At 45.9% G+C, this 14597-nt stretch overlaps 1 protein-coding gene across 2 annotated transcripts; it reads right to left on the bottom strand.

Annotated features, from left to right (window-relative positions):
• Window positions 1-6637: 6637 nt before the first annotated feature.
• Window positions 6638-12163, bottom strand: NECAP1 (NECAP endocytosis associated 1). Of its 2 annotated transcripts, none has more exons than XM_030187270.1 (8): window positions 12065-12163; window positions 11845-11945; window positions 11661-11765; window positions 11483-11564; window positions 11024-11132; window positions 9856-10018; window positions 7876-7972; window positions 6638-7638 (listed from the first exon to the last, which is right to left on the bottom strand). In XM_030187270.1, the coding sequence occupies exons 1-8, from the start codon at window positions 12154-12156 to the stop codon at window positions 7596-7598; spliced, it is 792 nt and encodes a 263-aa protein (XP_030043130.1). In that variant the 5' UTR covers window positions 12157-12163; the 3' UTR covers window positions 6638-7595. The 2 variants fall into 2 exon arrangements, with proteins under 2 accessions (XP_030043130.1, XP_030043131.1); XM_030187271.1 differs by having other exon boundaries at window positions 9856-10015.
• Window positions 12164-14597: the final 2434 nt, after the last annotated feature.

Genomic DNA, 14597 nt, shown 5'->3' with positions numbered 1-14597 from the left:
AGTTCGTACCTGCAGGTTTTGTGTCCCTGCACCCTGTATCCGTGCTGAGGACTCTCCTCTCTCACACCAGTGCATAAATCCCCCTCCTCTCCCAGGACTCCTGCTCCCCAGTACCAGACTCACCTTTGGATTCTACAGGCGCAAAGTTGTGGGTCTCAGCACACCAGAATCTTCCTGCTACTGGGTTTCTCCTAATTTCTCCCTTTATAAAGCCCCATTTAACCCAAGAAGGGGGTGGGTGGTGGGAGGAGCACTGCAGGCATTTTTTTTTTGTCTCTTTGGCATCCTCACCAGATTGGCTAACAGTACTAGAGGTTCCTTTCACTGGTGATGCTCGAGGTAGGATCCTATTCCTAGAAGACTTTATTAATACCATGGGCACGGTATGGATGAGGGGCACGGGGTCCAAGACCCAGGGAAAGTCAGGCCCCCATCTCTCCAAAGCCCAGCTTAATGAAAAATAGCTATATATAAACAACATAAATTATAAAACATCCTCTATAATAAAACACACCTCCAACATTCTGAAGCTGACTGCATGGCTGAGGCATTCCTGCTCTCTGTATCCATCTCCTGAATTGACATCACGTACTTCCAGGTTCGTCACAAGCAGAAGTGACCAACCACACGAGGTTTCTCGGCTTCAGAATGTTGGAGGTGCATTCTATTAAATAGGATTGGTCAGTTCCTTGAAGCACAGCCAGAGCTCAGCGTTCTGCACAGTAACGCTCAGACACCAGAGAGAGGGGGGGCCTGACACCAGAGAGGGAGAGGGAGGTATCTCTGTCACACACACACTTTCTCTCTCACAATGTCTCTCACACACTCTGTCTCACACTGTATCACATTCACTCTCTATGTGTCACACAGTCACTCGCACACTCTCTTGGTCTCACTCAGTCTCACAGAGTGTGTGTCTCACACACACACTCTCTCTCACACATACTGTATCTGTGTGAAACACACTGTCTCTCATATGCACTTGCACACACTCTCATTCTCACATACACACTCTCTCTCACAGACACACTCGCACCCAGACTCACTCTCTCTCACACACACACTCGCACATTCACTTTCTCTCTCACACACAGTCACTCTCACATACACTCCCTCAACCATACACACTCCGGGGAAAACCTTGCTAGCGCCCGTTTCATTTGTGTCAGAAACAGGCCTTTTTTACTAGTATAAAATAAAAATACGACAAAGACAGTGACTGTCATATGGTAACTATCAAATTTGAAATGTTGTCCTGGTCATCACCCAAAGATATTATCTTGAGCCCACCATACATGAATTTGCCCTGCCTTTGCCATAAGTGTTGCCATACTAGGACCGACCAAAGGTCCATCAGGCCCGGTATCCTGTTTCCAACAGTGGCCAATCAAGGTCACAAGTACCTAGCAAGATCCCAAAAGAGTAAATCAGATTATATGCTACTTATCCCAGGAATAAGCAGCAAATTTTCCCAAGTCCATCTTAATAAGTTAACTCCTTTTACCATAATATAGGTCCAGAAATAAAGAATGCCTGGTCTCAATTTTCTGCCAGATGGAAATGTTTTACTGTAGGAACATCCACAAGCAATTGGCCTTCAAAGCATAAAGATCAAGGAGGTCGATGTATCTTCAAGACAGAATAAATGCTCAGATGAGCTTCTTTCATCAATGCTTTCAATATCAATGTGATAATGTTGAACTGCATTCTTCACTCGCAACCAGTGAAGAGAGATACGAATGGACCACATATGGTCAGAGCAGCTACTTCCACTCATAATTCCAGCCACCACGTTCAGAATGAGCTGCAGGGCATATAAAGACGCTTGAGGGAGACCTAAGTAATGGCCATTGCAACAATCCAAAGGTGATATTGCCAAACCTGGATGCTAGTACCAAAAGTGTTGGATGATAAGAAATGTCTTAGTCCACGAACAAGTGTATCTTGACAAAGGGCGTCTTAACAACAGATTGAATGAGCTTTCATTGTAAATTGAGAATCATGAGGAACTCGTAATCTCTTTGAATAGAAATAGGAATACCCACTGATCTACACATCATCAGAGGAATCTCATGGGGATAAACCTGTGTCAGTACAAAAATCCAATTTCACAGCATCAAATATCAAATCAGTTCTCTCAATCTAAAGATATGGACCGTACTAGACTTCTATCACCACCCCCTCTTTACTTCTCTGTTGCTTTATACTTATGCTTCGTACATGCTTACTACTGTACTATGTATTTGTATTATTGAACCGGAGCCTACCTCTACGGTATTGTGTAAGCCACATTGAGCCTGCAACTGAGTGGGAAAATGAGGGATATAAATGTGTTAAATAAATCTTCTGTGCTAATGATTCAGCAAATACCTGACCTCTAATTCCAAAATATTTTAAAAGTTGCACAGTGAAAGCAAATTTTGAACAACTACAAATAAATATGATGTGGAGTTAGGGCACATATCAATGTGAGCAAAGGAATCTAAATTCTGAAATAGCTTGAAGGAAAGTGCTGCAGAACAGGAGCTGGGAATATTTCCAGACCTTCGTAGGGTGTCTTAATACTGAAATAGCAGAGAATGCGACAGGACGGAGGGGAGTCTCAGTATTGGCATAGCAGAAGGTGCTGCAGGGCAGGAGTGAGGGGAACTGGCAGAGCTGTGCATACGTATGTGTGTGTGTGTAAGGGGGTCTCGGTATTTGGAATATCATTGGCACTGCAGTGAGGGGCACTGATGCATTTCAGTGTCATGAGACTCCAAATTTCAGCTGACTGAGGGGAATGGTCATACAGTGCTTGTGGTTTTAATAATGAGTTTCTATATAATAACATTATTAAGTTATTGGATCATAAGATAAAGGCCTGATCCAAGAGATTTTTTTTTTTTGGAGCAGCTTCAAATATTTGTGTATCTGAGATATGCCTGGAGCCCTAACTGTACCCCTGGTAATGACTGTAATGTTCTAGTGAAGGTTCTGATGGTAATGTACTGTGTAATCTGAAGTACAAAAGTATTGCCATACTGGGACAGACTGAAGGTCCATCAAGCCCAGTATCCTGTTTCCAACAGTGGCCAATCCAGGTTACAGGTACCTGGCAAGATCCCAAAACAGTACATTTTATGCTGATTAGCCTAGAAATAAGCTGTGGGTTTTCCCGAAGTCCATCTTACTGCAATACCTAAAAACACCACCAGCAAGATCACTGACATCGCAAACTACAGACCAGTGGCTTCAATCCCACTACTGACCAAAATGATGGAGGGTCTGGTAGCACACCTATTTCAGTATCTGACACAATTCTCAGCTCTTCACAACTCGCAATCCGATTTTAGACCGCTGCACAGCACTGATACGGTCACTACAATTCTGATTAAAAAATGTTCACAAGTCTAATATATCAAGGATAAAAAAATCTTACTATTACAATTCGATAAGTCAAAATGTGTTAAACCTAGTAGACCACATGATACTAATGACCGTTCGACAACTTGGGAATTAGTGGTGCAGTAACGGTATGGTTTAATGGCTTTCTACGGACCCAAGGCCATTAGAAGCATTGCTAACTATCTTCAGTTCAGAAAAGAGCTGAAGACCTACCTTTTCAACATACTCTATAGCTAAATCCATAGAAAATGATCTCACTTTCCACTTTGTAACTGCAAAACACTACTGTAATTTTGCTCCTGTGACTGCACCATAATATTGTAAGCCACATTGAACCGAAAGCTGTTTTTGGATAATAGTGCCCTGAGCAGCGTAGACAAGACTCCCACCCCTGATGCAGTAGGCTGCCAGGCGCTCTGCTGGCTTTTCCAGTATCAAGTGAAGACACTGCAGGTATGGCTGCTGCAGCGGCCACCCTCTTCACAGCTCCCAAATCCACTTTGTAGCCCTTGACTTGCAGCAAGGGGGAAGTAGTGCCTGATTTTCAACCTTCACAATACTCTTCTCTTTGATAATTTAGGGAAGACTCCTTTTGATCAGTTTCAAGATTTTGGTGCTCAATTATCTAAGGGACCCTTTTACCAAAGGGCATTAGGATCTGGGCTTAGCATGTCATACTGTAGGGCTTTCCTACGCACTAAGCCCATACTCAATAGAACCGTACGTAGTTTGGTTTTTAACATCTCGCTCTCCTCTGCCTGTCAGGACTCTTCTTCAGTTGAGTTCCTCCGAGCGTCGCTGTTCCTGCAGCCAGGACTCTTTTTTTTTTTTTTTCTGTTGGGACTCTCTCTCTGTTCAGTTCCTCCAAGCGTTTCTGTTGAGTTCCTGCGAGCGTCGCTGTTCCTGCAGCTGGGACTCCTTTTTCTGTTGAGTTCCTCCGAGTGTCGCTGTTCCTGCAGCTGGGACTCCTTTTTCTGTTTGAGTTCCTCCGAGCGTCACTGTTCCTGCAGCTGGGACTCCTTTTTCTGTTTGAGTTCCTCCGAGCGTCGCTGTTCATGCAGCCGGGACTCCTTTTTCTGTTGAGTTCCTCCGAGCGTCGCTGTTCCTGCAGCCAGGACTCTTTTTTTTTTTTTTTTTCTGTTGGGACTCTCTCTCTGTTCAGTTCCTCCAAGCGTTTCTGTTGAGTTCCTGCGAGCGTCACTGTTCCTGCAGCTGGGACTCCTTTTTCTGTTGAGTTCCTCCGAGTGTCGCTGTTCCTGCAGCTGGGACTCCTTTTTCTGTTTGAGTTCCTCCGAGCGTCACTGTTCCTGCAGCTGGGACTCCTTTTTCTGTTTGAGTTCCTCCGAGCGTCACTGTTCCTGCAGCTGGGACTCCTTTTTCTGTTGAGTTCCTCCGAGCGTCGCTGTTCATGCAGCCGGGACTCCTTTTTCTGTTGAGTTCCTCCGAGCGTCGCTGTTCCTGCAGCCAGGACTCTTTTTTTTTTTTTTTCTGTTGGGACTCTCTCTCTGTTCAGTTCCTCCAAGCGTTTCTGTTGAGTTCCTGCGAGCGTCACTGTTCCTGCAGCTGGGACTCCTTTTTCTGTTTGAGTTCCTCCGAGCGTCACTGTTCCTGCAGCTGGGACTCCTTTTTCTGTTTGAGTTCCTCCGAGCGTCACTGTTCCTGCAGCTGGGACTCCTTTTTCTGTTTGAGTTCCTCCGAGCGTCGCTGTTCATGCAGCCGGGACTCCTTTTTCTGTTTGAGTTCCTGCGAGCGTCGCTGTTCCTGCAGCTGGGACTCCTTTTTTTTTTTTTTCTGTTGGGACTCTCTCTCTGTTCAGTTCCTCCAAGCGTTTCTGTTGAGTTCCTGCGAGCGTCACTGTTCCTGCAGCTGGGACTCCTTTTTTTTTTTCTGTTGGGACTCTCTTTCTGTTGAGTTCCTCCAAGCGTCCGGGACTCTTTTTCTGTTGAGTTCCTCCGAGTGTCGCTGTTCCTGCAGCTGGGACTCCTTTTTCTGTTTGAGTTCCTCCGAGCGTCACTGTTCCTGCAGCTGGGACTCCTTTTTCTGTTTGAGTTCCTCCGAGCGTCACTGTTCCTGCAGCTGGGACTCCTTTTTCTGTTTGAGTTCCTCCGAGCGTCGCTGTTCATGCAGCCGGGACTCCTTTTTCTGTTGAGTTCCTCCGAGCGTCGCTGTTCCTGCAGCCAGGACTCTTTTTTTTTTTTTTTCTGTTGGGACTCTGTTCAGTTCCTCCAAGCGTTTCTGTTGAGTTCCTGCGAGCGTCACTGTTCCTGCAGCTGGGACTCCTTTTTCTGTTGAGTTCCTCCGAGTGTCGCTGTTCCTGCAGCTGGGACTCCTTTTTCTGTTTGAGTTCCTCCGAGCGTCACTGTTCCTGCAGCTGGGACTCCTTTTTCTGTTTGAGTTCCTCCGAGCGTCGCTGTTCATGCAGCCGGGACTCCTTTTTCTGTTTGAGTTCCTGCGAGCGTCGCTGTTCCTGCAGCTGGGACTCCTTTTTCTGTTTGAGTTCCTCCGAGCATCGCTGTTCCTGCAGCTGGGACTTCTTTTTCTGTTGAGTTCCTCCGAGCGTCGCTGTTCCTGCAGCTGGGACTTCTTTTTCTGTTGAGTTCCTCCGAGCGTCGCTGTTCCTGCAGCTGGGACTTCTTTTTCTGTTGAGTTCCTCCGAGCATCGCTGTTCCTGCAGCTGGGACTCCTTTTTCTGTTTGAGTTCCTCCGAGCATCGCTGTTCCTGCAGCTGGGACTCCTTTTTCTGTTTGAGTTCCTCCGAGCGTCGCTGTTCCTGCAGCTGGGACTCCTTTTTCTGTTGAGTTCCTCCGAGCGTCGCTGTTCCTGCAGCTGGGACTCCTTTTTCTGTTGAGTTCCTCCGAGCGTCGCTGTTCCTGCAGCCAGGACTCTTTTTTTTTTCTGTTGGGACTCTCTTTCTGTTCAGTTCCTCCAAGCGTCCGGGACTCTCTTTCTGTTGAGTTCCTCCGAGTGTTGCTGTTCCTGCAGCTGGGACTCCTTTTTCTGTTTGAGTTCCTCCGAGCGTCGCTGTTCCTGAAGTCGTGGTTCTTTTGTACATTATTGGTGAGCAAAACTTGGAGGGTCTGAACAATATAAAAAAAAAACAACTCTGGTTGCAACTATTTTCAGGGACTGCATATTCAATGGGAACCAATTAAGCAGGTGAACTCTGGAATAAGTTCAATACAAGAACTTTTATCATGTGTGGTTTCATACGTGTCAATAAAACTTAGAAACGATCTCCATTCAATGCCATTTTCAGCTTTATTTTTCTTTTATTGCACAGATGCAGAACATAACTTTTATATACACATTATAGATCATAATTTCATTCTACCCCAAAGGGGCTGCAATGCATTATATATATTAAGATTTATATCTTATACTAAACGGACAAAGCACATCACATGCATGACTAGAACACTGATTGCACTTCTATCACTGAGAGACAGAACATCAGAGGGTGCTCAGAGCAGCTCTCAATACTTAATTCTTTTAAAGATATTACTGTCCATGATCTTTCCAGACAGTACGTGGTCTGGAAATGGTATTTGCATTAAGGTTCTCCCCCCACCCCCCTCCCCAAGCTGTTTTTAAATAGTATTAACAGTGAGCACCCGACATCATGTTCCTTCACTAGCACATTTAACACTACGGGACTGTTTATTAGAGAAGAGCATGCAGAGCTTTGTACAGGGCACCTGACCGAGCTCTAAGAAGCCTCATCTCGTCCCCTCCCCCTTGAAGTGCACATGCATGCGTGTGCTAAGACTGGCAACGTTATGTACGTGCATGATGACGCCTTCACTAGAAACGAGGAAGTACAGCAACACATTGGGATGGGGCGAGTTTGCCGAAGGCAGCAGAGTTATAGGAATGGTCTTACTCGACTCAAGGAAGGAACTTCTGACATGCAGGAAGTAAGGTAGTGTGTGGATGTAAACTAACTCCTGGAAGGGACAGCTACCTTACGCTGACTGGCTGGAGGTCTCTATCCTGCGATTCCGAGACTGGGGAGGTCTCCAGGGCCAAAGGGGGCTTTATTCTGCCTGTGTCTGTTCACAAGTCCTACTATTTACAGCAATGTCAGACAAGTCTCTGTGAACAGCCACAAAGCGTAACCTCGGTCGAGTTGAGAAAGAGAGCCACGTGGCGTTTCTCTGCAGCAGTGATTTGGTCCTCACCGTTCTCTTGTCTTTTCCCCGCAGCCCTTCTCAGAACTGGACCCAGCTAGACTGCTGCTGGGAAGGCAGGCCACTGTAAAAAGATGGGTATCGAGAGGTTAACGAAGGTGCAAGAACCCCTCTACCCACCTCCCCCAAACATTCCACTTGGAACCCATGGGGCTGATAATTCTCAGGAACGGTGGTTCTAGAATGAGCCCAGATGCAAATCACAGGCATGACTGGCTATCTGAACGAGAACACTGCCTGGGTGTACGGTCTACAGCACACACGGAGTAAAAACTGCAAGTTAGCTTTGATGATCCCTTACCTAGCTGCACTGCTGAAGCCCTCCCACAGATCGCTGGGGGGCTGGGCCACCGAGTCTTTTGAGGACACAGCAGGAGAGCTGAAATCAAAGAGGATATCTGGGGAAGAGAAGAGGAAATGGGGTCAACACCCTTCCTGTTTGCACCACACAATTATACATCTGCTCCCACTCCAGAAACTCTCTCCTGCTATACCCCGTTTGTGTCTGTTAACTTTTAAATACTGCATAGGAAAAAGTGTTCTTCTTTCCACTCAAACCTTTCTATAAAGCAGCTCAATTTCCTCAACAAATCAGGAGGGGGAGGGGGGGGGGTCATTTTATCATAACATTGTATGTACTTATTCCAAGCTCTCTTGAATTCAGATACAGTTTTTGTCTCTACCACTTCCACCGCGAGGCCATTCCACAAATTAATCACCTTTTCCGTGAAGAAGTACTTCAGGTTACTTCTGAATCTCTCCCTAAACTGTACCATTCCCTTGGGTTTTTGGAGCCCAAATGCAGGACCCTGCATTTTTTTTAGCATTAAAACTAAGCTGCCAAATTCCAGACCATTTCTCTAGCTTCGTTAAGTCCTTCGTTATATTATCCACACCATCAGGGGTGTCTACCCTATTGCAGATTTTGGCATCATCTGCAAAGAGACAAACCTTAACAGACAGCCCGTCGACAATACTGCTTACAAAAAAATCTTAAATAGAACCTGCCCAAGCGGCACTGGTAACATTTATAACCATCTCTCTAACCTCATGTGCAACTTTCTTTAAATTAGTCACCTTACTTTCTCTTCTTACTCTCTTACCTATCTGTATGTTCCATCTTTGCTTTATCCTTCACTATCAATTCTATTACGTGTTGTGTTGACATTGTAAGTAATAACTATGCCATACTTTGTATTGTTACTTGAATATTTTTACTGCTGTAATTGCCTATTGCTCAAGTTTGATCTATTCTTACTGTACACCACCTTCAAAACGGTGGTAAATAAATCCTAATTAAAAAAACAAACAAACATGCTTTTCCTCAGAATAAGCTCCATTTATCACTACCCTCTATCGTCTTCCACTCAACCAGTCCCTAACCAAGAGCACTCACATTTTATTAGTCATCTATGCAGAGCGTTCCTAAAATCTAAATACACCACATTGATCCAACTCTCTGGTCACCCAGTCAAAGAAACTACTCAGATTTGCCTCTAGTTAGCCCGTGTTGCCTTGGGTCCTGCACTCTTTTGTTTTAGAAGTGTTTAAATTAATTTAGTCGGCCTATAGTTCCCAAACCCCTCCTTAAGTACCTGCTGTATCTGAACGTAATTCATCCTGAACTACTACCAATACAGCATAAGTTAAATCCAACAAGAACTGATACTCCACCATAGGAACCAACGCAATTCAACACAAATCACCCTGCTCAATACTGAGCGCTCTGAAGCGCCTACAGAACTGACACCTGAGCGCTCTGAAGCGCCTACAGAACTGACACCTGCGTGCTCTGAAGCGCCTACAGAACTGACACCTGCGCGCTCTGAAGCGCCTACAGAACTGACACCTGAGCGCTCTGAAGCGCCTACAGAACTGACACCTGAGCGCTCTGAAGCATCTACAGAACTGACACCTGCGCGCTCTGAAACGCCTACGGAACTGACACCTGCGCGCTCTGAAACGCCTACGGAACTGACACCTGCGCGCTCTGAAGCATCTACGGAACTGACACCTGCGCGCTCTGAAGCATCTACAGAACTGACACCTGCGCGCTCTGAAGCGCCTACGGAACTGACACCTGCGCGCTCTGAAGCGCCTACGGAACTGACACCTGCGCGCTCTGAAGCGCCTACGGAACTGACACCTGAGCGCTCTGAAGCGCCTACAGAACTGACACCTGAGCGCTCTGAAGCGCCTACAGAACTGACACCTGAGCGCTCGTAAAGACGACTTGTTTCCTCTTGCTTAGGCTGCGAGTTGTGTCAAGAGGACCTATTACCTGAACTGGCTGGCTGCTGTGATGGAAGCGGCACATGATTCGAGATGACAGAAGAGGAGAGGGGTGGAGGGCCAATCTTCCCCCCAGGAGGGGGCGGGAGGATGCCCAGGCCTCCAGCTCCTGATGGGCGTGAACGAGATGTCCCTTCTTTCTTCTTCATCTGCTGTTAAAGACAGATACAAGTGGGAGATTACCAGAGAGAGCATGACGAGCGAAGCCACAGCAAAAAAAAATGAAACGCATAGTTCCCTAAAGCAGTCACTTTTATTACCCAGAACATTCCTGCATAAAGAACCCAGAAAAATTAGAGGCTGTCTCTCTACAGGTCTTGCAGTTCCAAGTGACTCCATACTAAACATTTCTGGTGCCACCGAGAATTGGGTTTGCTGGTCTCAATTAAGACTCGGTACTGAACACTGAGAGTGAGAGTTATAACGTACTCAATATTAAAGGTCACACAATTAACACCACTGGTACTCAGGGAAGACAAGGCCACAGCGGAGAAATTAAAAGGACTCCTTCCTTCGGTCTTCACCAAGGAAGAAGTAGGAGAGATACCAATGCCAGAAATGGTATTCAGTGCTGACGAGTCTGAGAAACTGAATCAAATCTCTATAAACCTGGAAGATGTAATGGGGCAATTTGACAAACTGATGAGTAGCAAATCGCCTGGACCAGATGGTATACATCCCAGAGTACTGACAGAACTGAAAAATGAACTTGAGGCACTATTGTTAGTAACGTAATTTATCTTTTAAAATCAAGAATGGTACTGGAAGATTGGAGGGTGGCCAATGTAACGCCAATTTTTTTAAAAGGCTCCAGAGGTGATCCTGGAAATTATAGACCAGTGAGCTTGATGTTGGTGCTGGGCAAAATGGTAAGAGACTATTATAAAGAACAAAATTACACAGGATATTCAAAGCATGGATTAATATGACAAAGTCAACATGGATTTAGTGATTTTTGCCTTACTGTTCTCAGATCTTGCCATGAACTTGTGACCTGGATCGGCCACTCCTGAAAACAGGATACTGGGCTTGATGGATCTTTGGTCTGTCCCAGTATGGCAACACTTATGTTCTTAATTACTAAACACCCTCAAAGTTGTGAATCCAGGGTAGCTCATCCCCCCTACGTTACAAGAGGGCAAGGGTTATCTGCTTACTCCAATATTTAGCTTGATGGTCTGTCCTTCCTTAAAACCTAAGTCCAGCTTAGGACGATTGTCTGTCTCCTGGGATTCCTTTGAGAGATCCGACTCCTGCCTTACCCATCTGTGGGAAACATAAAACCAGGTCATACGATCTTTTACATCCATAAATATCTGCTCACAGCCACCTGTGAAGGTACAACCAAGATAATTGATTTGTTAGGTGCTCGCCTGAAAACTCCCCAAAAGTCCATCCAGTGAGAGATGTGACAGAGGGGTTGAATGTTCTACAGGTGTCAAAGCTGAGTGACTCCATGCTAAAGGTCACACAGTGAGAGCTGGTAGGAGAAGTGAGATTGGGAATTGAGTGTGCAGGTGCGAAGGTCACACAGAGATGGTGGCAGCGGTGGGATCGGAAAAGTGATGAAGAATTGCCGGCAGTGGGGTACTGGAGGCTGAACCTACAAAACCTACTTGAAATGATCTTGAAGGGCCACATTGAAGTCAAAAGCGTCGCCGCGATCAGTGAAACCCACTCCAATAAATGCGCTTCTTCCTGGGGAGAAGGAGACAGGGAGAGAATGAGACCCACTCCGGCCGGACCTCTTGCCCCCTCTGGGGGTCTACGGCCGCCTTCCTTCCCCTCTCTTACCGTTCCCGTCCTGGATGCGGATCACAAAGTAACGGCTAGAGTCGGTGACGGCTTCCACTGTGATGCCGGGATACTGGTCCACTGGAGCCTGTGCAAAAAGCTCACCTGACAAGGGAGAGAGAGAAAGAGGATGAGGTGGGGGGCCACACCCGGGACCAGGGATGAAGATCTCAACCCTCCTTACCGGACACTTTGTCCTCCAGCTTGATGAAGGCCAACTTGCCCTTGGAGGTGACCCTGAGGCGGCCGGTCCAGTCGGGCTGATCCAGTTTCCAGTCTGAGGCCCTTTAGAGCAAGAGAAGGACATGATGTTACTTGGGGGGGGGGGGGGTCGTACAGCAGCTGCTGCTAATGCCTGACCCCAGGGAGAATGTGGGGAACAGTCAGCTCTCTGGACCAGGTACCTGTAGCCGCGGTTGGAGGCTCGGGGTGGGATGCGGTAGACGCTGATCTCGGGCTTCACGCACAGCACCGACTCGTATTCCACCTCCGCCATCTTTCCCTCCCTCCCTCGCGCCGCCGCGCTTCCGGCGTCGCCATGGAGACCACTTCCGGGACAGGAAGGGAGGGCGGAAGCTACTCGGCGGCCATATTGAAAGCGGGCAGCGCCCGCCCGGGACTGGACTGGGGGGTTATATTAATGATTAAGAAATACATCAGTGCACGTAGGAGTTCACAGCCCCCCCCCCTCCCTCCAGGACCAGAGATGCTAAGTTGTTATTGGCACTTTCAGTACTGATTTTGCTCAACGGGGCAGGATCAGGAACTACAAATCCCACAATGCTTTGCAATGTCAGTTCAAAACCAGGACTGGACAACCTTCTATAGGAAACAAAAAACATATTTCATAGGTCTGACCCATCACCTTTGCATCAGTATTAAGCAGTGTCTGCAGGTTTAGCGCAAATATTCAGCCACCGCAAATATAGCTAAGCGGTTTACTGTGGCCAAATATCATTTTTCTAGTGCCGGATATGACTGTTCACTGTTTAGTAAAAGGGGGCCCTTACCTGGCCAGGTTAACTGCATAAAGGACCACATGAAAGTCAGTCTTTTTAGTTCAAATATTTGTATTGAGTTTCTGAAAACCTATTCAAACAAAAATAAACTAGTTTCTTATTGCTTTTGGTGGGCCAATGTTTGCTTGATTTTTAAGTATGAAAAAATAATTGCAGAGTGTAATAACCTTATTGCAATGTATGAAACTACTGCTGTATCCTGTATGTGAAAGTTTGTTTATTTTTGTTTGAAAATGTTTTTAGAAATTCAATAAAAATATTTGAACTAAAAAAAAAATAAGCAAACAGTAAACTTTTGCATACAGGATACAGCAATACTTTCCTACATTGCAATAACATTAATCAGTAGTACCAATACAAATAAGTGGAACGTTTTTTACTGATGAATTTCGAGTTACGTTGGTTTACTTGATCTTGTGATTTGCAAAATTGTACAACCTGATCCAATGTCTGGATAAATATATGCATGAGGTTATTATGCTCTGCAATTATTTTTTCATATTTAAAAATCATGTAAACATTGGCCCACCAAAAGCAATAAGAAACTAGTCTTATCTTTATGTGGTAACCCATAATGCTGGTGCCCAGGTTTAACGCGGGAGGCAGTCAGCAAAATGGTGATCACTGCCAGCTGAATGTCGGAGCTGCTGAGTTTTAGCGCATAACTTATCGTATTGTATATTGAAGTTATGTGTGTTAATTTGGGACCTGCCCGTGCCCCACCCATGCGCCTTCCCCTGTGAACACCCTCTCACAGATGTGCGCTATTTGCCCTGCATGTTCACATTCTACAAAATCCCCTGAGAGTGAGTAACGTTCACGGACTAAGTGCTAGTGATTTCTATAGTGAGTGTGCAAATGGCGCTTACGTTTCAGCACTAAGATTACATAATACATAACTTTGCCCTGTGCCTCCAAATTTTACAGACTAGAAACCTCAATATAAGTCTGAATTCACAACTGGATTTGCCAGATTCGTACAGATGCGCCTCTTTATGCCTTTAGCGGAGAATAAGAGGAGACTGAGTTGAGGACTATACTATTGCAACTTGCTTCTCACAGGTCTCCCACTTAGCCATCTCTCTCCTCTTCAATCTGTTCAAAATTCTGCTGCACGACTTATATTCTGCCAGTGTCGCTATGCTCATATTAGCCCTCTCCTCAATTCACTTCACTGGCTTCCTATCCGTTTCCGCATACAGTTCAAACTCCTCTTATTGACCTATAAGTGCATTCACTCTGCAGCTCCTCAGAACCTCTCCACTCTCATCTCTCCCTACATTCCTCCCCGGGAACTCTGTTCACTGGGTAAATCTCTCTTATCTGCACCCTTCTCCTCCACTGCTAACCAGACTCCGTTCCTTTTATCTTGCTGCACCATATGCCTGGAATAGACTTCCTGAGCCGGTACGTCAAGCTCCATCTCTGACCGTCTTCAAATCTAAGCTAAAAGCCCACCTTTTTGATGCTGCTTTTAACTCCTAACCCTTATTCACTTGTTCAGCACCCTTATTTTATCATCCTCACTTTAATATTCTCTTATCTCTTGTTTGTCCTGTTTGTCTGTCCTAATTAGATTGTAAGCTCTGTGGAGCAGGGACTGTCTCTTCTTGTTCAAGTGTACAGTGCTGCGTACGTCTAGTAGCGCTATAGAAATGATAAGAAGTACTAGGACTGAAAGGAGAGTGGAAAACAGGTTTGAATCGTGCCTTAAGTGGAAGCTGCAGGAGGTGTTCTCCCGCCTTCAAGAGGAAAAAGCCCACCTCCACTATAAACAGACAAACTGCAGTCCTGACAGCACACCCTAAAGAAAGCCTCAGCAAGATGTCTGAAACATGGGTTCCACTAACTCAGACATGGCAAGATCTTGCAGCAGGAGGTCCAGAATGGAATGTGTTCTAAGGTGAACTGGTATTCC

This window comes from Microcaecilia unicolor, chromosome 14 (assembly GCF_901765095.1).
Source record: "Microcaecilia unicolor chromosome 14, aMicUni1.1, whole genome shotgun sequence".
Classification (NCBI taxonomy): domain Eukaryota; kingdom Metazoa; phylum Chordata; class Amphibia; order Gymnophiona; family Siphonopidae; genus Microcaecilia; species Microcaecilia unicolor.
Note: the sequence above shows the minus strand (reverse complement) of the source record. Positions and strands in the feature narration are given on the sequence as shown.